The sequence below is a fragment of the Gekko japonicus genome, unplaced genomic scaffold (assembly GCF_001447785.1).
Source record: "Gekko japonicus isolate JY-2015 unplaced genomic scaffold, Gekko_japonicus_V1.1 scaffold1809, whole genome shotgun sequence".
NCBI lineage: Eukaryota > Metazoa > Chordata > Lepidosauria > Squamata > Gekkonidae > Gekko > Gekko japonicus.
The window spans coordinates 268,955-292,647 of record NW_015172061.1 but is presented as its reverse complement, the minus strand read 5'-3'; the positions used below and the strand labels follow the sequence as shown (position 1 = coordinate 292,647).

The following is a 23,693-nucleotide window of genomic DNA, read 5'->3' as shown; positions in this document are numbered from 1 at the left end:
AAGGAAGGCCGCGACCACCACCATTGTCTTTGTGAAGACTCTCGGTGCACTTGAAAGGCCGAATGGCAAAGCTGCATATTGGTAGTGATGTTGACCAATTGCGAAGCGTAGGTACTGGCGGTGGGACGGGTGGATAGTGAGGTGGAAGTGCACGTCTTGGAGGTCGAGGGTGGCCATCCAGACATTCTTCTGGAGAAGTGGCACAATCTGCTGCAAGAACACCATGCGGAAGCGGTGGTAGCTCACAAAGCAGTTTAGCGCCCGTAGATCTAGGATTGGTCAAACGTTTCCATCCCGCTTTGGAACAGTGAAATAGTGGGAATAGAATCCCCTGCCCTGTAGATGCAGTGGCAGCGGCTCGACGGCTCCCTTGTGCAGAAGGATGGACACTTCTTCCAGAAGGGCTGGAGAAGGGGATGTGGAGACAAAGACAGGAGTAATGGGGTTCTGAATAAATTCTATGCGGTAACCCTGGGTCAAGATGGACAGCACCCATTCGTCTGTGGTGATGAGGTGCCAAGTCTGGAGGAAGGAGGTTAGATGGGTTGGATGTGACTGGAAGACATGGAAGTCAAAAACCCTGCTTGGCGGACTTTGCCTGCTTACTATGGGAGGATTGTTGCCTCGATCCAAATCTAGGTTTCTGAAATGTGGGCTTCTGGCCTCCAGAGGATGTACGTGGCCTCCATTGCCGGTCAGGAGACTGACGGTTTGGGGTACATTTTTTGCCAGGGTCTAGACCAGGGACGAGGCCGGTATTGCTGCCTCGTGGATGAGGAAACGCCCAGAGCACAAGAAGCCTTTATGCTTTTATCCATATCTTGTAATATGGTGTCTGTGGTACTATTAAACAGACCAAGGCCATAGAAGGAGAGGTCCTCTACGTATCACCTAGTATCTGGCTGTAGATTGGTGTTACGTAGCCAGTAATGTCTTCGGAGAGCTATGGCTGAAGGATTGTCCTTGAGCGGGTGTCTAGGGGATGTTTAGAGGTATTAATTTGTTGTTTTGCCAGTACCATGCCCTCCTTCTGGATGATGTGGGCTGTCTGATGCTTATCTTCTGGAAGGTTTTCCAAGAGCTCGGAGAGCCTCTCCCACAAAGTGTATTGGTAATTACTCATACACGCCAAGTAGTTGGCGGTCTTAACCCCTAGTGCTCCTGTGGAGTAGAAACGTCGTCCGAATGCATCTAGCTTTCTGCTCTACCTGTCTGAAGGGGCAGAATGGGTTCTCTTTGACTTGGATGAGGAAGTAACTACCATGGAGTTTGGTTGAGGATGGGCAAATAAGAATTCCGCTCCTGTTTCTGGGACTCTATACATATGGTCCAAGCGACGTGTGGACACTGGAGGCAATGACAGTTTATCCCATGGAGCTTTAGCTGCCTGTAACAGGACCGTGGACATGGGTAGTGCTATAGCCGTCGATGTATCTAGTTGTACCACATCGAAAACGGCATCTGTAACCTGTGGTTGTGGTTGTACAACTGAAAGGCCAAGGGAGTGGGCCATTCTTTTCACGAGGTCTCCGTAGGAAGTTAAATTGTCAGATGGAGATATAGGTTGGTCATCGGCAACTGCCTAGTTCGGAGAAGGCTGGTCAGGGGAGCTGTGTACATCTGAAGCCCCCATATCAGAATCCTCATCCACAGAGTCAGAGGAATCAGGCTCTGGTAATTGTACCGGAGTGGTTTGATCTGACTGGTTGGATCTGTTGACGGTAGGATAGGGGGACTGGGAGGACGATATTGATCGGGTCGATGTCGAGGAGGGTCATCAGATGGATGATCCAGAGGACGGGACAGAGATGCTGAGGGCCTCGATCTATAGGGTGACCGTGATCTGTGAGCAGAGTAACGATCCCAATCAGAGTAACCTGCTGGTGTCAACGAAGGCATGGATGCAGGTGGGTAAGCCCCATAGAAGTAACATAGTTGGCGGTGATCCCAGGAGAGAGCAGGCGGTGGTGGGGGCAGGAAGACTCGTGGGGATCTACTCCTAGAGTGGGAGCGTCTGGGAGACAGTGTAGCATCTCGTCTCCGTGAGCAGCCCCTATTAGCCCCATCATCGATATCGAAAGGCCGATCCTTGGCAAACAGATGGGGAGGATGACGTTGAGTGCTTTTAGGGATCTGTCGATGTCGATCTGGGTCGATATCGGCATGGAACTCTGAGACCGTCGATGTCGATGACTGAGCAGAGGGAGAGCGATCCGTGCCCAGGGGACGACTGAGGATCTCGACATTATCGATGTCGGAGAAAGGATGCATATCGACCAGCGTGTCGTGGTCTAGCTGGTGTATTGGAGAGTCCATCAGCTGGATGGTCAGTAACGGTGGAGCGACTGGAGCCTCCGATGCCGATACTATCGTTGGAGCGGGGGGCACGTTAGGGGCATTACCTGGTGCAGGACCCGTGACTTTTCCAGACTTTGCTGCCTTTAGGGCCTTAGAGGAACCCTTTTTGGCAGACTTGCGCTCTTTACCCGATTTCTCCTTCTTTTTCACAGGAATGGACGCTGAAGACTGCGCCATCGGTGCCGGATGCTTCGATGTTGACTGGACAATGTCAGACGAGGACTTCGATACCAGAGCCGTCGATGTCGATGGTCTTACCGGTACTTCTGGATCCATGACGGAAGCGGGATTTAGTGCCAATTTCAGTAACGCCACCTGGAGACGCACCATTCGGTTCTTCCTGGTTTGATTTGAAAACTTGGCATAGTATCAACAGGACTCTGGACAAAAAATGGAAAGGGTGTGGCCGTCAGGTGGAGCGAGCTTACTGCCACACCTCTTACAACGTTTGAAAAAGCCCCACTTCTTCTCCATAAAATAAACGAGATGGAGAAGAAGGGGGGGGCAATGGCCCAACTGAGGTAAAACGAAAAACTTTCCCCTCAAACTAAACAAAGTCTTTTTTTTGGGGGGGGGACAACAAATAAACAAAGGTAAAAGTGGAAATAAGAGAAAAACTGAAGAGAAATCTGAAGAGCCTCTGAGGAAAAATAGCTACCAATCAGACCGAGGAAAGGAAGGTGCTTCCAGCGCGGTGGAAAGAAAGGAACTGGCGGGATGTCCGCGTCCACCCCTCTGGGCATGTGTGGTGGGGTTCCTGCGCATGCCTGAGGTTTGGGTGCGAAATCCGTTAAGAGCTTGCTATAATACCGATTGATCCAGCGCAGGCGCACTGTATCCCATGGGTGTGAAGCACGGAGACCACGTCAAAGATCTTAAAAAAAACCCTGCCAATCGCATGCCTGGTGGTTGCCGCCCAGCAAAAGTCTGGACACTGAACCATGGAATCAGCATGCGGTGAGGCGGGTAAAAGGGAAGCTGTCTGGTCAAACCACAGTGGAACAAAAATATGTAGATCAAATTACGAGCTACAGCAACAGTGGGATAAGCTGCCCATCTGACCGTGGCCCAAGACAAACAAATTAGTCCAGAAGAGTCATATCAGAAGTAAGCCTGCCTCCAGGTGATCAGCATAAAAGGGACTTGGAAAAGTAATTTAAATGTCATTTCTGGAATATGGGGTCTCTATAATACAAGGTATCTTTGGTATATAGTGTGTTTGTTACCATTGTGGCTATTACTGACCACAGATGCTTGCCATGTTGGTTGTATTCCAATATGACTGAAAATATCTTCATTATACTACTACTACTACTACTACTACTAATGATAATAGGACTGGATCCAAAGTATTGTGATCAGAACTGCAACTTCCTACCTCCCACTATACTGGCCCACCCTGCACACACACACCCCAAAAATGCTGTCCCTGGGGAAGGTCAAGGGATCTCCAAGAACATCACTTGATGTGAAACAGGAATCCGCAGTGAGAGGAAGAAATTGGCAAAAGTCTGTCATCATCAGTTGCCAATTCTCTCCCCATGGCTTCTTGCTTAGTGAGATGACTGCATGAAGAATTCTGTGGCTCACATAATTTTCTGTCTCTGTTTGACCTTGACTCATAGCCAGCTCAGAAAGGCAAGAGGACGGGGAACAGAAATAAGTTCTCCCTCATACTCATACCCTTATCAGGCTGGATTTACACATGCAGCAGAATAAGACGGTAGAATGGACTGCCATTTCAGACAGCCGATGTTTGTGGATGCTGCCATACAAAACTCCCTACAAGTAGAAAACTAGCAGAGCAGATAGGCTGGCTAAAACCTCTCCCACCTTGATGCTAATTTTTCTAGCCAGGAAACTTTTTAGAGGAACTATTTAAAATTGAATCCCCAGCTCCAATCTGATATAATAATAGCCACTCTCTGCCACCTCAGGACAAACACCTCATACTTCTGTATCTGTAGATCAGGCCCTTGCCTTTCCCAGTTATTGAATGCTAGACAACAAGTAGGGAATTGGGGAAAGAAGGAGAAATGGACAAAAATCACCCTCCCTCCACATGTTTTCTACACCTAGGCCTATATTTTTGTATAATAGTTAAATGCATCAGTTTCACATAATCTTCAGCGTAGGTACATTTGTGAAGACAGCTTACAATTTCAATAACCCAAACCTACAAATTACTGAGGTGGTACAAATACAGTCTTCTAAAAGTTACTAAACTATATTAAAATACACTAATTGTCATGTTCGTCCATGACCTCAGACTGGGAGCTGGCACTCAGACTGGGAGCTGGGGTGGTACAAATGCAGTCTTCTAAAAGTTACTAAACTAAACTAATAGTTACTAAACTATATTAAAATATACTAATTGTCATGTTTATCCATGACCTCAGACTGGGAGCTGGCTCTTTAAGAGCAGGATTGTCTCCCCAGCGATCCCTCCTTCACCAGTGATGCTGTGCTCCCCTTTACTTAGCCATGTCTCCCTAGCACTCCCCCTCATCCACAGAGTCAGAGGAATGGGGCTCTGGTAATTTTACCGGAGTGGTTTTGATCTGACTGGTTGGATCTGTAGACAGTGGCATAGGGGGACTGGGAGGACGATATTGATCCGGTCGATGTTGAGGAGGGTCATCAGATGCATGATCCAGAGGCCGGGAAAGAGACGCTGAGGGTGTCGGCCTCGATCTACGGGGTGACCGTGATATGTGAGCAGAGTAACGATCCTAATCCAAGTAACCTGCTGGAGTCAACCACATGATAGATGCGGGTGGATAAGCTCCATAGAGATAACGTAGTTGACAGTGATCTTAGGAGAGGGCAGGAGGTGGTGGGGGTAGGAAGACTTGTGGGGATCTACTCCTAGAGTGGGAACGTCTTGGAGACAGCATAGTATCTTGTCTCCGTGAGTGGCACCTATCAGCCAGATCATTGATATCGAAAGGCTGATCTTCGGCAAACAGATGGGGAGGATGACGTTGAGTGTTGGAAGGGATCTGTTGATGCTGACCTGCATCGATATTGGTGTGGAACTCCAAGACTGTCGATGTCGATGACTGAGCAGAGGGAGAACGATCCGTGCCCAGGGGACGACTGAGGATCTCGACATTATCGATGTCGGAGAAAGGACGCATGTCGATCAGCGTGTTGTGGTCTAGCTGGTGTATTGGAGAGTCCATCAGCTGGATGGTCGGTATCAGTGGAGTGACTGGAGCTTCCAATGCCGATACTGTCGTCGGAACGGGGGGCACCTTAGGGGCAACTTTTCCCGCCTTCGACACCTTTAGGGCCTTAGAGGAACCCTTTTTGGCGGACTTGTGCTCTTTACCCGATTTCTCCTTTTTCTTTTTCACGGGAGTGGACGCGGAAGACTGCACCGTCGGTACCGGACGTTTTGATATTGACTGGACAATGTCGGATGAGATTTCAAAACCAGAGCCATCGATGGTCTCACTGGTACTTCTGGATCCATGGCGGAAGCGGGATTTAGCGCTGATTCTAGTAACGCCACCCGGAGACGTGCCGCTTGGTTCTTCCTAGTTTGATTGGAGAACTTGGCACAATGTCTTCAGGACTCCGGTCAGTGCATCTCACCAAGACAAAAAATACAAAGGGTGTGGCCGTCCGGCAGAGCGAGCTTACTGCCGCACACTTTAAAATGTTTGAAAACCCTCCACCTTTTCTCCATAAAATAAAATGGACGGAGAAGAAAAAGGTTGGGGGGGCGCGAAGGCCAAACTGAGGTAAGACGAAAAAATGAAGAAGAGAAGGAAAGGTGAAAACTAAGAGGAGAAACTGAAGAGAAATCCAAAGAGCCTCTGAGGAAAATAGCTACCAATCTGACCGATGAAGGAAAGGTGCTGCCAGCGCGGCGGAAAGAAAGGAACTGGTGAGATGTCCACGCCCACCCCTCTGGGCATGCGTGGTGGGGGTTCCTGCGCATGCCTGAGGTCTGGGCGCGAAAATCCGTTAGACCTTGCTACAATGCCGATTGATCTAGCGCAGGCGCACTGTATCCCATGGGTGTGAAGCACAGAGACCACGTCGAAGATCAGTTGAATACAATCTGCATTTGGCCCTCATAATTTCTGCTGGCTCCAATTTAGAATTATCGTTCTCTGGTAGAGGAAAAGGCATCTTTAATAATCTATGTGTAGTTTTATATAACAGGCTTTTTCACTTTAGTAAGGAAGCCTCATTGTTAAGTTTGGGAACATTTGAAACAAATAGTAACTAATTTATGAATATTGGGGAAAGTGCCTGATTTTTGTACACACAATATAAAATATCAGCCCACTGAGTGAAATCACTCAAGCTTCTATAACAATTTAAATAGAAATGAAATACTATCCGTTCTAATGGAGATATGTCTGAGCTGAGAATATTTTAATGACCCAATATTTGGAACACACTTTTCAAAATAGATTTGTTTTGCTTTGTCTTCACTGGGCTAAATCCACAGAAAGTAATCAGTAATGATTAAGACTACTTTCTGAGTAGACTTACTTCTATGAGCAAGTGTGTATTGCTGATTTCCCCCAAGAACTAGATTTGGAGAACAAATTTCTAAGTATCTTATACAAGCAATTTTCCATAGTACACTGCAGTATTAATTTAATGCTAATGCTTCTCTCTACTTTTCACATTATATATGGTTGTGCTGCTCTTGAAGAAACCAACTTTAGATCCATGGATCTGTCCAATTACTGCCCAGTCTCGAATTGTTCGTTTCTGGGTAAAGTAATTGAGAGAGCGGCGGCAGAACAGCTCCAGAAATTCCTGGATGACACACTGGCATTGGATCCATTCCAATCTGGCTTCTGTCCTGGCCACGGGACGAAGACAGTGCTAGTTGACCTGAAGGCAGGTCGGCACTGCTAGTATTGCTTGATCTTACAGCAGTGCTCAACAAGGTTGATTACAAACTTCTGACAAACTGCCTTGTCAAAGTTGGAATCCATGAGGTAGACTTACAGTGGCTTACCTCATTTCTCCATGGTCCTATGGGACCGCCTTTCCCCGCATGTTCCCCCAAGGGCACTACGGTTGGGAAGTCAAAATCTCCTGGTAATTCCAGGCCCCAGGAATATCAAATTTGCTGTTACCAGGGCCAGGGTGTTTTTGGTGGCGGCTCCTACCTGGTGGAATGAGCTCCCGGAGGAGGTCCAGGCCCTGAGAAACCTTGTGCAGTTCCGCAAGATGGAGCTCTTCCACCAGTCTTTTGAGTAGGAGCCGCCACCACCACTATTCCATCATCGTTACCCCCCATCATTGCACCTCGACCATCAATTGTGCGGGTATTAAATGGGGTGTGAGACGTCCCGAATGAGGATGGGATGGTTGTGCTGGTAGGAGGTATGTCGTTGGCCTGGAATTAATAACTTTTCCCAGAACCCCATCTTGCAACTAATGATTCTGTGACATCTAGAGCACCAACACTTTAGTGTTTTGCATTGTATTGTTTTATTCTGCTTTTATCTGTTTTAACTTTGGCACTTGTGCCTCTTTGTTAGCCGCCCTGAGCCTTCGGGGAGGGCAGGATATAAATCCAAGAATAAGAATAAATAAATAAATAAATGGTCGGGGACAGAGGGTGGCACGGGGAGAGAGATTGTGTACCAGGCACGGCTAGTATGTGGGGTCCCCCCCAAGGGGCAATCCTCTCCAATGTTATTTAACATCTATATGTGCCCCCTCACCCAATGGGCATGGAGTTTCAAGCTGGGTTGTCACTAGTATGCTGATGACACCCAATTGGCCAACTGGATACCACTCCTGCAAATCTGGCTGAGGGTTTGGAAGCCATAGTGGGATGGTTAAAGCAGAGTCGGCTGAGGCTGAATCGCAGTGAGACAGAAGTTTTGGGAGGGACACAGAATTGGGATGTCAACTCCCAGTCCTTGACGGTGTGCCCTTAACTCCAGCACCAATAGTCAAGAGCCTGGGTGTGACACTGGCTGCCTTGCCTCCCCTGCCAATGGAGGCTAAGGTTGCAAAGGTTGCTGGACTGGCATTTTTCTAGCTTCGGCAGGTCAGGCAACTGCTCCCTACATGTCTCACTCCAACATAGCCATGGTAATCCATGCAATGGTCACCTCCGCAACAGACTACTGTAAATCACTTTACGTGGGTCTACCCTTGAGACTGTCAGATCCCAAGTCAGGAGAACAAACCCACGTTCCAAAGAAGTAAGATTTATTTCCAAAGCATGGTTAGTCATGAACATACAGAGATTGTTCAGAATGACGACAATACACAGGGGCAAAGTAATATAGGAACTTCAAACTTGGTTAACCCAATGGGTACATTTCCCTCGTAAGGGAGCTGATTAGAAAAGGCGCGAAGCAGCCTGAGAATCACAACAGCCAATTTCATAAACACAAGTTGAGTTCACACGGGAAATCTAATTAAGCCCAGGCAACAAGACATAACACTCCGTCATCCACCTGCAGGAGAAACTTGGCAGTTACAGAAGCATACCAGAAGAGAATAACAAGAGGAGGGAAGGGAGGACGGGCAGGAATAAGGACGGGACGTGTCCCAGAGAAATGGCAGCTAGCTGACAGAGACTGACCCAGAAGCTCCAACTGATCCAGAATGCGGTTGCGTGTGCCCTTATCAGGACCCCTTGCATAACACACATTCAACTTGTGCTGCACGAGCTGTGCTGGCTTCTGGTAGAGCACCGGATCAGGTTCAAGGTTTTGGTACTGGCCCTTAACAGTCTGGGACCCACGTACTTTCAGGACCACCTCTCCTAGTATACCCCTAGAAGAGCTTTACACTCAGGAGATATGAACCTCCTGGTAGTCCCCAGCCTGAGAGAGATCCGGCTGTCCACAACCAGGGCCAGGGCTTTTTCTGCCCTGGCCCCTACCTGGTGGAACTCTTCGCCATATAACATCTGTGCCCCGTGGGATTTGTTACCTTTCTGCAGGGCATGTAAGTCATGGCTATAACAAAGTCTGGCAGTCCCCCCCCCCCCTTTCCATCTCTTCCATCTCCTTCAGCCTCCCTCCTCTATGAGGCTGCAGCACCTTCTGGTTACTTTTCCTTGTTTTTATTTTGCTAGAATATTACTGTAAATGCAGAATGTTGTTCCTCAGAATCTCTCATGACAAAAAGAGCAACTCTAGGCAGATCCACTCAGAATCCTACTCAGGTATATTCAGTGGGGCTTATTCCCAGGAAAGTGTTCATAGTACTGCACTAGAAGAGATCATGAGTAGGCCCACAAAACTCTGTGTTCCTCCATCAAATCCTTTTCTCCTTCAACAAACAATAATAAAAAGTGCTCAACACTGGTTTACACAGTAGGGCAAATTTGCTCCAGTAAAGGGAGAATGCATGTAATCCTGTTTCTGTTCATAATCTTGTTAACTGTAGTTGGGCACAGTAAACTGTCCCATTGTAAGAAAAAAAAGGTCACCCTTAGTATTTATTACCTTTTGTACCTTTGTATTACAGCACTGGCACAGAGCTGACAGGGAAACAGAAATGGATCATGGTAACATCTGGAGTGCCAATGCTGGGTCAGGGATCCCAGTGATTGGGAGCACAGGAAGGTATGGTGGTGGGAGAAGGTACTGGAATGAAAGGAGGTGGAGATATCGCTATGCTCGGTCTCTTTCCAGCCTTCGTCCTATCTCAAGGCATGTTGATGAGGGGGCTAGGAAAGTAAACCCTTCTCTGACACTGATGCTGTGCAATGCTAGGTCCATTAACAATAAGACCATGACACTGCAGGACTATATTGCAGCACAAGAAGTGGACCTGGTGTGTGTGACTGAGACCTGGAGTAAGGGAGGGTGGGACAGTTGCCTTGAAAGAGATGCCCCACCAGTTTCTTGGTCCTCCATCAGTCCTGGACTAAGGGTTGAGGGGTGGTGATACTAATCCAAGAGGTGTTCTCCTTCAGGGTACTCCCCATCCCAAAGATCTCCGGTATTGACTGTGCTGGTCAGGTCTGGGATGCTGAGGAGTCTTTGTCTGTCTGGCTGGTGTACCAACTGCCTCGCACCCCAGCAGACAGCCTATCGAGCCAGCTGGAAGCAGTAGTGGGCTGGCCCTTGGAGTTCCCAAGACTGATAGTTCTGGGAGACTTCGACATCCATACCGATGCTGCTGCCTCCTCACAGGCAGTGGACCTGGTGTCCTCCATGACAGCACTGGGACTCTTCCAGATTGTATCAGGTCCCATACACCAAGCAGGCCACACACTGGATTTGATCTTTGGCATGGGGATATAGATCTGATTGCTATTGATGGAGTGCCATGGTCAGATAATTTCACCCTGAAGGCCGGGTTGGGTGCACCAACCCTGTGTCTAGGTGGCAAGCGGATTTATGCTCACCCATGGAGACTAATGGACCCAATTAGGTTCCAAAATGCTCTGCAGGATCCAATGCCCCCCAGCAATTCATTAGATGCGCTGATAGAGGACTGGAATACCCATCTTTCTGAAGCCATCAATGAAATCGCTCCCTGATGTCTTCACTTCTGCCCCGAATTAGCCCCCTCGTACACCATGGAGCTTAGGGTGATGAAGTGGAAGCTTAGACGATTAGAGTGAGTTTGGTATCGGTCTCATGATGAAGCTACAACAACATCTAATAGGACATTTATGAAATCCTTGAGATGGCAGTGAAGGCCAAAAGGAATTCTATACAGCCTCCATGGCATCCGCTAGCTCTTGGCCGGCACAATTATTCGGGGTAATTAGAACTCTTAACTTCTCTTACAGAGAGAACCCAAAATGTTAGAAATTCAGCCATTAGCTGTGAAGCTTTTGCAAGCTTTTTTGCGGATAAAGTCTTGTCACTCCAACATTACCTGCCTGCCAACATTGATACAGTACATGAGCTGGAGGCCATTTGACTGTTATTGGATTCAGTGCTTGAGAACTTCAGCTGACTCTCCCAGGCTGATGCTGACATGATTCTGGGTGCTGTTAAGCCAGCCACCTGCCTCTTAGACCCATGTCCATCATGGCTGGTGAAAGCCAGTGGTGAGGGAATACGAGGGCCGCTGATAGACATTATCAATCTGTCCCCCAGTTCAGGGGTCTATCCAGGAGGATTAAAAGAAAAAAAAATACCACTCTTAAAGAAACCATCTTTGGATCTTTTTGATCCTCCCAATTACCGCCCAGTTTCGAACCTTTCGTTCCTGGGAAAGGTACCTGAGAGCTGTGACAGAGCAGCTCCAAAGTTCCGTGGAGGACACATCAGTTCTGGACCCATTCCAGTCCAGCTTCTGCCCCAGCTATGGGACAGTAACAGTGCCTGTCATCCTCACAGATGATCTACAGCTCAACTGAGTCAAGTCAGTGCTGCTGCTACTGCTTGATCTGACTGCAGCATTCAACACGGTTGACCATGACCTGACCATGGCCTTGCCAATGTAGGAGTCCATGGCCTTGAAGTGGCTTAACTCATTCCTCCAAGGTCAGGGACAGAGGGTAGTGCTATGCCAGAGGATGTCACCTAGATAACCCCTGGTGTGTGGAGGTCCCTCAGGGAGCAATCCTCTCTGCAATCTATATGCGCCCCCTTGCCCAGCAGGTACAGAGTTTCAGGCTCTGTTGCCATCAATATGCTAATGACACCCAGCTATATCTGCTGATGGATGCATGGACGAATACCTCCCCAGTTAATTTGGATGAGGGGCTGGAGGCCGTGATGGAATGGCTGAAACAGAGCCAACTGAGACCGAATCCATCTAAGATGGAGGTTCTGTGGGTGGATGGGGGGATTCAGGATTGGGGTGCCAAATCCTGGCTCTTGACGGCATGCCCTTAACACCAGTGTTGACTGTCAAGAACCTAGATGTGCTTCTGGATGCCTCCTTATTGATGCAGGCCCATATCACAAATGTTGGTAGACTGGCATTTATATAAAGAAATTAGTTCAGGCAACTGGCCCCCTTCTTGTCTCGCCCTGAGCTAGCCACAGTAATCACACAACTGCCACCTTCAGGCAAGACTACTGTAACCTGCTCTACCCTTGAGACTGACTCAGAAACGACAGCTGGTCCAGAATGCAGCAGTGTGGGTCCTTACTGGAACCCCATGGTCAGTGCACATCCAATCAGTGCTCCACCAGCTGCATGGCTCCAGGTTGAATACTGAATCAGGTACAAGGTTCTGGTACTAACCTTCAAGACCCTAAACGGTCTGGGACCAACATACCTATGGGACTGCCTCTTGTGGTATACCTCCCGAAGAGCATTGCACTCTGGAGAGAAGAACATACTGGTGATCCCTGGCCTAAAAAATATCTGGCTGTCCTCAACCAGAGCCAGGACTTTTTCGGGCCTGGCTCCAACCTAATGGGACTCTGTCAAATGCCATTCGTGCCCTGTGGGACCTAATGCAGATCCACAGGGCTTGTAAGGTAGAGATGTTCCACCAGGCCTATGGTTGAGGACAGCAATTGCCTGCATCTTGCTTGGCACTTCCCCTTTCTCACATGGGGTTAAGGATATAATTCCAGTTTATTTTCATCTGAAATTGTTTTTGTTGCCATTGTTTTATTGTTTTAATTAACAACTTGATTTGTGAATATGTTTACAGAAATTGTTCACCACCTTGAGCCTGCTATGCAGGGGAGGGCGTCCTATAAGCTGAATTTATAAATAAATAAATAAACAGGGTTTCAAAAATGAAGCAGATCTTTCAATATTATTCCCACTGTTTAAGATGTGTCTCCTTGATTAACCAACCAATAAAAAGCTTTTGATTGAAGTAAACTGATGAAACCAGCAAGCATATTTAAAAATGATATTCATATTTGTATCATTTAATTTAATACAAATCTGTGTTTTCAACTCTGATGTTTTAAAAAAAGTCTTCAGGTATGCCAACCTTGGTATTTGATTATCTTCCCATCGAAGGACAGCACTGGTAGTCGAATGTCCTGATAAATGATCTCTAACACATTCAATTTCATCCAATGAATCACCTACAAAGAGAAAACATAAGCACTTTCCTGTACTTATAATTGGATTTTATTAATTTATAATACTTTTTTTTGTAGTTTTGTAATAGCATTCACATATCATTCCTTGAACTACACATTCAGTATATAATAGCTTCAGGTGCATGACAAAAAGGTATATAGATATTTTATATAAAGAAATTAATTCCAGTTGCAGAGTAAGAATGAAGGTAGAATTATGTCATGAAAGTAAATACTGTCTAGCCTAGAGAAGAAAATATACTGTGGCTCCGGTCACACGAGCTGGAAAATGTGGGGGGGGGGAGCGTGGCTGTTTGCCCCGGGGCAAAATAACGCGCGGTTGCACGATCAGACCTCCCATGGAGGTCCCGTAGTTAGGGGGAGGCGCTGATCACAGCACAATCCTGCGGCGCCACGGGGCAAAGAAGCGGGGCCCCCGCGCCGAGGGAAGGCGAGGAGGGGGCTGCCAGAGAAAGCTGGCAAAGTGGCACTGGGGAGAGGAGGGGCCAGTGACCGACTGGGTGGTGCGGCGTCGCGTCGGACACGGCTTTGTCCCCACCAGTGAGGCAGGCAGGGGGCAGGCAGTAGTTGTGTAAGGGCAGCAGTCCGGGGAGCCGGCTGGTAGGGCGCACGAAGAGGGCAAAGCAGCATGGCTCAGCCCCCTCGACCTGACCGCGCCTCCTTCTCCGCTGCCTCCTCCAGCGCCTGTCTTCGAGGCCACGGTGAGTGCCGCCCTCCTGGCTCTTCGGCTCCCTGGGCGCTGGGGCTCCGATCCCACAGCCTCCGCGCACACACCCGTCTCTATAGGAGCCCTCGCGTCGCCCGTATGTCTAGTCGACTCTTCCCGGCTTTGCCCCCCCTTCCCCAAGCAGACTTCCTACTCTGCCGCCGCACCCCCCCCCTCTTCTGGGCTTCGCCTCATCCGCTTTATCTTCTGCCTTGCCCCCTTTCCCCCTATCTGTTTCTCTCTCGCCTCAAGCCGTGCGCTCTGTGTTGCGTTTCTTCTGGCTGCTCTCCTTTTTTCTGCACGACTCAAGTCTTAGCGAACTGCTAAGTTGTGTGGTTTTTTTAAACTAAAGTGTGCCCATGCTCCGTTGGGTGCTTGTGCGCATTGTGGAGACTTGGAAAAAAACAAACCGTTTTGCTAGGGGACATGGGCGGGCGCCGGAACTACCACCGGGAACGCGATTAGATGCCCGCCCTTGTCCCGCGGTTTCCGGAAACTAGTACCTCGGAGGTACTAGTTTTTTAAACTGCATTATTAGCAGGAAGCCTCAGGTGAGCCACGGGAGTTCTACGCTTCCCAAATGTGGTGGTGTGATCGCGCCCGGAAAATCCACCTATCTTCCGTCCCTCTAGCGTGGCTAATGCTCCGTGTGACCAGGGCCTGTGTTCTTCAGAAATCTGTTCAAGCAGAAGTGCTTGAAGTCATGTGGTATACCTCCCGAAGATCTGTTTACTCTTCACGTTTAAAAACTTTTTTAAACATTAAGGGACTACAGGAAGTGGCATCAGAATAAAATAATCTGGCATCAACACACACACACACATTTGCACACAGAGAAAATACTTTTGAGGTTCAGGTTCTCAAATGTTATTGCCTTTAGTCACATACTAACACACACTTCTTCCTGGCATCTATCCTTGCTCCTTAATCTCTCAGTTATGCATATGTTGATTAGACCCTATCAGTATTTCAAGTTACATCCCCCCCCAACAGAATAGGAGGCTGCCCTTTGTTCACACTGACATTGAGGAACCCAGCAACAGGAGCAAGAGGCAATTTTCTCCTATCTGAAACCTTGTGAACTTGCCCCATAAAACTCAAAGGAAGCTTCCAACTTTATGAAGAAAAGAGAAGGCTGACAAGCAACAGTATGACTTAGTGTTTGCTTAGCACTTCCAATGTCCAAAGTGTTCTACATATAATAATCACCACAGTAATTCTTACAATAGTCCTGCAAGGTAGGCCATTAATTTCTCCATTTTACAGATGACAGATTTGAAGCTAAGAAATATGGTTTATTTAAGGCCACAGAGGATTTGTGACAGATGAGAGATGTGAACAGGTGATCTTCCAGGTAATCTTTTCTGTGGGCACAAAATGTGATTTCACCACTCTCCCCTTACATGGCAGCTTGAAATAACTTTGTCTTGACCCAAAAACGTTAATCATCGGAGGGGGCTAGACACACGGTTCTGTGGTCCCAGGCTCACAGAACTGCCTTCACAGAGATTATCAAAACTCATCAGCAGTGTCCAAAGAACAAGCAGGCAAGAGAGAATGGGAATAGAACTCCCTGCTCTCTTGTAAATGTAGAAAAATGTCCAAGTAAAATATGCTGCATTCCAGTCACCTGTCATCTCATGAGTGCCATTCTAATGCTAGAAGGATGGAAGAAGCCACTGAGTTGCATTTTTAAGCCACAAGTTCTAGTGCCTGCTTCAGCATGGCTGCACTGCCACTCCTACACTGCTTCTGGTCCACTGTGGAGAGGGGATTCACACTATTGGAACATACAAGGTACACAGCAGAGGCTGCAGTATGAATCCCTTCCACTTGGTAGAATACTGCTATGAAGAAATGCAGTTTCTCCTGGGAGGCTGGCAAGCAGAAAACACTCCACCTGGCGTTTTAACAGGGTTTTTTTTCTCTCTAGGCAGAGAATAGGCAGGAGGAGGAGAAGTCAGCCCACCTTCTTACAAATGCTGATCGATCTAGCAAGAGAGACAAAGCGAATGGTCAAGTTTCCCCCTTCTTCCCTCCCTTCTCCAAGCAGGGGACAAAGACTGGAGGAATAGAATACTAGAGAGTCTGCAGGAAACAGAACCCTGGAGACTGCCAGGAAGAGCCTCTTTGACCTGGCCTGACCTGGATCAGGGGGGTAAGGAAAGGAAGATTATAAAATTCCTTGCAACAGGAAGCTTGCTCTCTTTTCCTTGGGTGCTGAGCTCAGAACGCAGGCAGATCTCTGAGCTGGGAAAGCAGCCATTGCCCATGTGGCTGGGCTGAAGGATGCTTTAAGGTAGCGGCGAATTGGTAGAGATTTGTAACTTCCTAAACTAGAAGAGCCTGTCCTATTTTAACATCTGGTAGGGCATGTTTAGAGAGGATAGAGGATTAGCTTTTTAACCAATTTCTTTTGTTTTCCTTGTTCAAACTGGTGTTGTGTAAATATTTTCTTTTTAATAAATACTTTAAACTTTTGATGCTGGGAGTGGTTCTCTGTACCACACAGTCCTCCACCATTTCGGACATGCTTTTTAAAAAAGGGCTCCAAGGAGGTTGGCAAGCAGTTATTCCTCCAAGGGTGCCCAAGGCATTAATCTGTTTCTGCTGTGGCCAGCCGCTGGGCAGCAGGAGACACAGAAGAATGGCCTCAGATCTTAGAAAGGAAGCTGGGAGTCCTGTGCCTCCAAGCAGGTAGTTCTTTGCAAAAAGGGCAGGTGGTCACAGTGGGCTATCCTAAAGAGAAGTAAAAGCCTCTCCGGGGAGTTGGGAACACCTAGGAGGGCAAGGTGGAACAGGGCCTGCAGGCCAGAGCAGGCACTTTCTTCCACAACTGGCAAAACAGAACAGGTCAGAGTAGAGGTGTGCATTTGGCATAAACCAAGCCAAGAAAATACCCCAAAATACCTTACCAGTATTTTTCGGGTATTATTTAAACCAAATACGGATTCAGAGAATCTGACCAGCTACTGATATAGCTGAGCCCAAATAAAAGCTGATTTTTTTCAGCTTTTATTTGAGTATATTCAGCAGTACTGAAGAGGAGCTGGCTCCTGCCACCCCAACCGATCCTCTCTTGCAGTTCCAAGTGGCAAAAAAGGATAGCTGGGGCGGCAGGAGCTAAGAGCTCCGCACTGCCTTGGCGGAGGCTGGCCTGACTCCGCTTGCAGCTCAGTTTAAACCAAGCTGCAAGAGGAGCCAGCCCCAGCTGAGACAGCACGGAGCTCAGATCCCACTTCCCCAGCTGATCATCTCAGGTCTGCATGCTACGGTAAGAAACCTCCCTGCCACACAGAGATCCTATAGACAGCTTCTCCTGTGGCACAGTTTAAACTGGGGCAGCTTCTCCTGCAGCACGGTTTAAACCACACTGCAGGAGAAGCCAAGCTTTTTTAAAAAATATCAGTATTTTTCTTCTCATATCTATTGGACCCCCTAAAAATTCGGGATTTCTGAAAAATCCCAGATCTGAACACCATACCAGTACCGGAATCCGGGAGTTTTTGGAAATACTGAAATTTTTCAAGACCAACACACCTGAACTGGAAAATACTGGGTGTTGTGTTTTTTTTGGCACACCCCTAAGTCAGGAGTTTTTGGCACACCCCTAAGGCAGGCATTAGGATACTGGGGCAAGTGATGCTCTGTCATCTTGGTGCTTGGGGGGGTCAACAGTGGGAGGGCTTCTAATGTCCTGGCCCCACTGGTGGACCTCCTGATGGCACTGGTATTTCTGGCCACTGTGTGATACAGAGTGTTGGACTGGATGGGCCTTTGGCCTGATCCAACATTGGCGTCTCTTATGTTCTTATGTTTTTATGATACAAGATAAGAATTAAAAAGTTGACTACAAAGCTAAAATTTGGTGGTTTTGCTGCTCCTTCTAGCCTCTAAACTGTACTTCACTGATTGGATCATGCAATGTTTCAAATAAGCAAGAGAACTGATTAGCAACACTTGAGCCTCGCACTTAGATAAGTTTAAGCTGATTTCACCCCTCTGCTGCCCATGCTGCTAGCAGTCCCCCACAAACTGCTCACTGAAGGTGGAGGGGCTGGAATCAATATTCTGCCCTCCTCTATTTTGCACAAATACAAGTTTGAAAAAGTTTCCCCCCACAATAGATCATTAAGCATACTTTTGTGCTTCACAAAATGGGCCAAAATTTATGGTGCATTTTATAAAGCAGAGGAGCAACATCTGCTGGGCAACAGGTTTATTAATGGCTGAAGAGCCAGAATGCTGTAGTGGTTAGAGTGTCAGACTAGGATCTGGGAGAACCAGGTTCAAATTCCCACTCTGCCACTGAAGCTTGCTAGGTGACCTTGGGCCAGTCACACACGTCTCAGCTTAACCTACTTCACAGGGTTGTTGTGAGGATAAAACAGAAGAGAAGAGACTGATGTAAGCCACTTTGGGTCCCCATTGTGAAGAAAGGAATGATACAAATAAATAGAACAATCCACTGGCAGGAAGATTGCTTTGTTTATGTTAGATCTAGTTTTATGTCTTTCATACCTTGGAAAAACGACACTAACAGAATTCAAGCGGTGCATACTCATTTTCAGTTTTGTGATGCAACCCCCCCAGCACTGAGTGCTTCTTTTCACCTTTGTTTTCACATCAAATGTTAATGATTAACAGTAAATACTAAATAGTATGGAATATACATCAGTTATTACAAAGGCAGAGGTAATTAGTCTCAGTTTATATGAAGTAAAGTCTATGAAAGATGTCTAAAACGTTCTTTATGAATTGGACTTTTTACACACCTTTTTTCCTTGCCTTTCTGAACTTCACAGCAGCCAGGTTTATTAAATTCATTCCATACAAGTTGTAATCTATAAACATCTGGAGGAGGTAGGGAATATGAGCTTCATGAGCTTGGTAAAATTTATTCATTATGGCTCCACCTTGCAGAAGATCGCATACTCTACAATCATAATAAAACAGCGAGAAATAAAAGTTCTCATGTTAGATGATAAAATAACACATTTGAACACGTTTATTAGCATTTGCTCAACACCTGCTTATATTTCAGTAATGATCCCATATATTAATATTTAAGACAAATTTCAACCAGTATGTAATTCAGATTATAAACAAAAGCCACAGAATTTTGGCCACTAAAGCTAAGATCACTAACATGTGATTTAAAATATCTGAATATGCAAATAAGAGATTTTCATTAGTTTAAAGGGATTCTGTCCACAGAACTAGACACTGTTGCTGCTCTGGAAAGAACAATGGCAATCTGCATGTACAGATATCCAAATGCATGAAAATAAATTCCCTAAACTGCACAATAAAAAATGCAAACTAATCACAATTTTGGGAAATCTGCAAATCAGGTCTTTAAGTGGAAACTGCTACCACTGGCTTGGCTCTACTGGAGCATTTACAGGGGCAGAAGGATTTCTGCCCATGGAGGGAGGTTTTCTCTCCTCCACTCACTACAGCTCAAAATGCCTCTGAAAATGCTACTCCTGGGGGATCTACCTGTCCCCCATTAAGAACATTTTAGGCTGCAGTGGTGGGGGGAGCCAAGAAAACTGTAATTCATGGATGGAAATCCTTTGGTCTGCTTAAATGCTCCTTGGATGTAGGCCAAGGAGATAAATTTCTCTTCCCTATACCATCTTCCTGACTGTCTTCAGCCCTTTGGAGGCAGAATAAGCAAATCCTGTTTTCTTTGACCTAATAGACCTCTGCCTCATTTGTTCACATAGTTGTTCAACCTTATTGGCTGGAGTAATTTTGTCAACAATTTCATTATACTATGTCTGATGTGACATCAAAATGGTCAAACAAAATCGTACAGATTATTACAGCTAGAAAGATTCAATAGCAGTGTTGGGAAATGAGGCTGGAAACTGTGAGGACAAAGGCACTGAGAAATAGCACCTGCTAGAAGACCAAATGCAAATGTTTGACAAAATAAGTATTTTTTCAGCAACGTGTTCAGGTTCATCAAATGTGCTATATTGGAGTGAATATCAAAATTCACAATCAGAGAACATTTGGCACAGTTCTGTCTATTAACAGTTTTACCCAAGTTATCTATGGATGTATAGGTATAATCTACAAGTTAACACTTTTCCGATGATACATCTATAGAAGTATGTTCTTACCTGCTGAGAGATATTTTTTGACTGTGTTGCTTCCCTAATAAACAAAAGTAGTTTATTTGCCCACACTATAGATATGTAACTATACTGTCCTCCCACAATATGTTGTCTATCACTTGAACAAACATAACATTTAACACTTTGTTTACATGTATTAAAAGCATTTTACCCCAATTCCCACAGTAACTCAAGACATCTTGCAGCATAGTTAAAAGTGAATATACAAAATCAAATAAAAGCAACAAAAAATCTACTACACATTAGAACACCAAGCATTCCTTCAATGACCCTGAGTGACCCTCCTTCCTGTTTTGGTAAACTATTTTATATATATGCATTTTAAAATTTTATTTTAACATTGTGACATTTCACCACCTTGGGGACACTCAACTGGGTGGGAAGGTGATATAAAATGTTTTAAATAAGTAAAAATAATAAACAAAATATAACAGCAGGGTAAGCCATTCAGAGTCCAACAACAGGTTCCTCTCTGCCCATAAACAAAAGTTTTTAAACACAAATTAGACTTGTATAGGAGTATAAACATGAGAAAGGAAAAGAACAAAAGCAAATCATGAGGGAAATAATTCCAAAGAACTTGGGTTGTCAAAGAATTTACTAAGTCTTCTAGCTTCCTTAGGGGAAGGTAGCTATAGCAGACTCTTGAATTCTCCACTTTAAAGGCAAATGGCCTCATATTGCAAGATACATTCTCTAAGTATTTATTGGCCTAAGACACTGAGGATTCAGTGGTCAGAACCCAAATCATTAACTTGGAAGTTCATCAGCATCCAGTAGTCAGTGCAGAACTGGTTGTATATATATTCTTACCTATGTTCATCAGCAAGTATGCTACAACATTCTGAACAAGCTTGCAGCTTCTGAACTACTTTTAAGAGCAGCCTCAAGTAAAGTATATTATAACTAGCAATAAAGCCCGTTGTGAAAGCAATACAACGAGATCTAGAAAGAGGCTCTGGGGGGGTGCTCGGGCTTTGGGCAAACAGTGTCATTTTGCTGTGGTGACCTCAGCAGGGTATAATGGCAGAGTCCACTGTTTTCTCCAGAGGAACTGATCTCTGCTCCCTGAAGAGCAGTTGTAATTTTGAGTGATCTGTAGCCCTCACCTGGAAATTGGCAACAATTGTTACCCAGGACGAAATGGCTGGTTTGGAGAGTGGCGTCTATGGCATTCTACCTGTCTGAGGTCCCACCCCTCCGCAAACCCCACCCTCTCCAGGCTCCACCCCTCAAATCCCCAGGAATTTGCCAGCCTGGAGTTGGCAACCCCATCTCCTTCGCAGCTAACCATCAACCTACCATTATCTGCCCCTTTGACTTCAGCTGACTTCCGCCCTCCCTTCTGCAGAGCAATTGTAATTTTGAGTGGTCTCCAGCCCTCACCTGGAGATTGGCAACAATGGTTCCCCATGAGGGACTGAGTGGTTTGGAGGGTGGAGTCTATGGCATTGTACCTGTCTGAGGTCCCACCCCTCCTCAAACCTCACCCTCTTCAGGCTCCATCCCTCAAATCTCCAGGAATTTCCCATCGGGAGTTGGCAACCCTATCAGGATTGGCCCCAATATGTTTTCTCCCAAAGGGCAAAGTAGGTGACTGGACCAAACTTAGTTGCCTACCAACAGGCACTGAGGGGAAAGTAGGGTTGCCAACTCTAAGGAGGGAAATACCTGGAGGTTTGGGGGGTGGATTCTGTAGAGGGCAGCATGGGGGGGGCGGGGGCGGAAGGACTCAGCAGGTATAATATCCCCCCCCCCAGCCTCTGCCTAGGGAAAGCAGCTGTCATTATTCTCCTCTCCCCCTATGAGGTATGTTAAGGTTGAAAGTGTGTGAATGGTCCTTAATCCCCCTGGCAGCTCTTAAAACATGTTCCTGGGACCTACACACCACCAGACATTCCAACTGCCTTGCGGGGGGGGGGGGAGTATGAGGTGGGGAATGGGGGGAAGTCCAATCAGCTTCCATATGCAAAAGACCTTGAAGGTTCCATATGCAACTGACATTCCAACTGCCTTGCGGGGAGGGGGGTGAGTTTGAGGTGTGGAATGCAGTGAAGTCCAATCAGCTTCCATATGCAAAAGACCTTGAAACGCTGGGCGGGACTGCACAAAGCAGCCAGTCAACCCAGCCAGCGTCTTCTGAGTGGCAGTTCTTCCGGCCTAACACTAAAGGCGAGCATTTTAGAATGTTCATATAGAATGTTCTTACTCAATTATATATAAGGAGAGATAGTCTTTCTGCATTTAATATCAATAGGAAAATGTTCTTTGTTAACAAAAACAGAGGTGCTTGATTACCTTTTCACCATAGCAGGATTGTAAAGGTAGATCTTCATAAACTGTCTTTCCTTTTCATGGTAACCATAAAAAGGCCTGGAAAACAAATATCCAGCAAGATGTTATATCACTGATATATGTGCTTTTGATAGACAGTCACTATGAGCTATGGGTCCATGTGTGCATAGAGTCAACCACATGTACAGGTATTTATGCATAAAGCATCTTTAGTTTACTGCTTCCTGTCTCTTCTCTTCCCCCTCCCTCTATACTCATTGCGTCACTTCCATGTTTGTACAGGCTCCAAGCAATCCTAAAAACTCATACTGCACGTACCCTCTCCATCATGCTTTCTTCAGTATACTTATCACTTGCCTTCCCCTCCCCGCCCCACAAAATTCACAATTTAGAAAACAAGGACTGTAAGACAATTCACTCTAAGGTAGAACATAAAGATTTTTTTTCTTAGATGTTGAGCTGCAGTTTAAAACCCAAGTAAGTACTGAAAATCTGGGCAATCAACATTTTTTCTATCAGAGAGAAAGGGGTTTGACTCTCAATTCAGAAGTCTGAGGTATTGCCAGATATATCCACATTACCCTAATGTTAGATCCCAAATCAGGAGAATAGATCCACGTTCAAAATGAAGCAAGATTTATTTCCAAAGCATGGTTGATCACGAACATACAGAGATTGTTAGGAATAACTACAATGCCCAGGGAAGGTGTATTAAAGGAACTTCAAACAAGGTTTAAACCAATGGGCTCATTTCCCTCTTTAGGTTACAGATTAGAAAAGGCGCGAAGCGGCCTGAGAACAGCAACGGCCAGTTCCATAAACACTCGTAGAGTTCACACGGGAAATCTAAACAAGCCAGAGCGTCAAGACACAACACCACATCACACCAGCTGGAGAACCTTGGCAGTTACAGATGCCCTACATGCAAAGGATAACAACTACAGGAGTGAGGGGGGGGGGTACCAGAAAAGGGACGAGGAGAGGTGTCCCAAGGAAATGGCAGCTCGCTGACACTCGCCCATGCTGCCCTCACCAGTGGCACTGGGTGGCTCCATGGCTCTCCTCCAACCTGGGATTTACTAACCCAACTTTCCAGCCAGATGATGATGATGATGATGATGATGATGATGATGATGATGATGATGATGATGATGATGATGATGATGATGATGATGATGATGATGATGATGATGATGATGA

At 46.3% G+C, this 23,693-nt stretch overlaps 1 protein-coding gene across 1 annotated transcript in view; it reads right to left on the bottom strand.

Annotated features, from left to right (window-relative positions):
• Positions 1–23,693, bottom strand: part of LOC107118443 (DNA polymerase zeta catalytic subunit-like) — a 129,150-nt gene that overhangs the window by 88,053 nt on the left and 17,404 nt on the right. The window contains exons 3-5 of the mRNA XM_015420784.1: positions 22,497–22,571; positions 18,825–18,985; positions 13,229–13,325 (exon numbers count right to left, since the gene is read on the bottom strand). Of these exons, the coding sequence (XP_015276270.1) occupies positions 13,229–13,325; positions 18,825–18,985; positions 22,497–22,571 (333 nt within the window). The remainder of the gene's footprint in view (positions 1–13,228; positions 13,326–18,824; positions 18,986–22,496; positions 22,572–23,693) is intronic.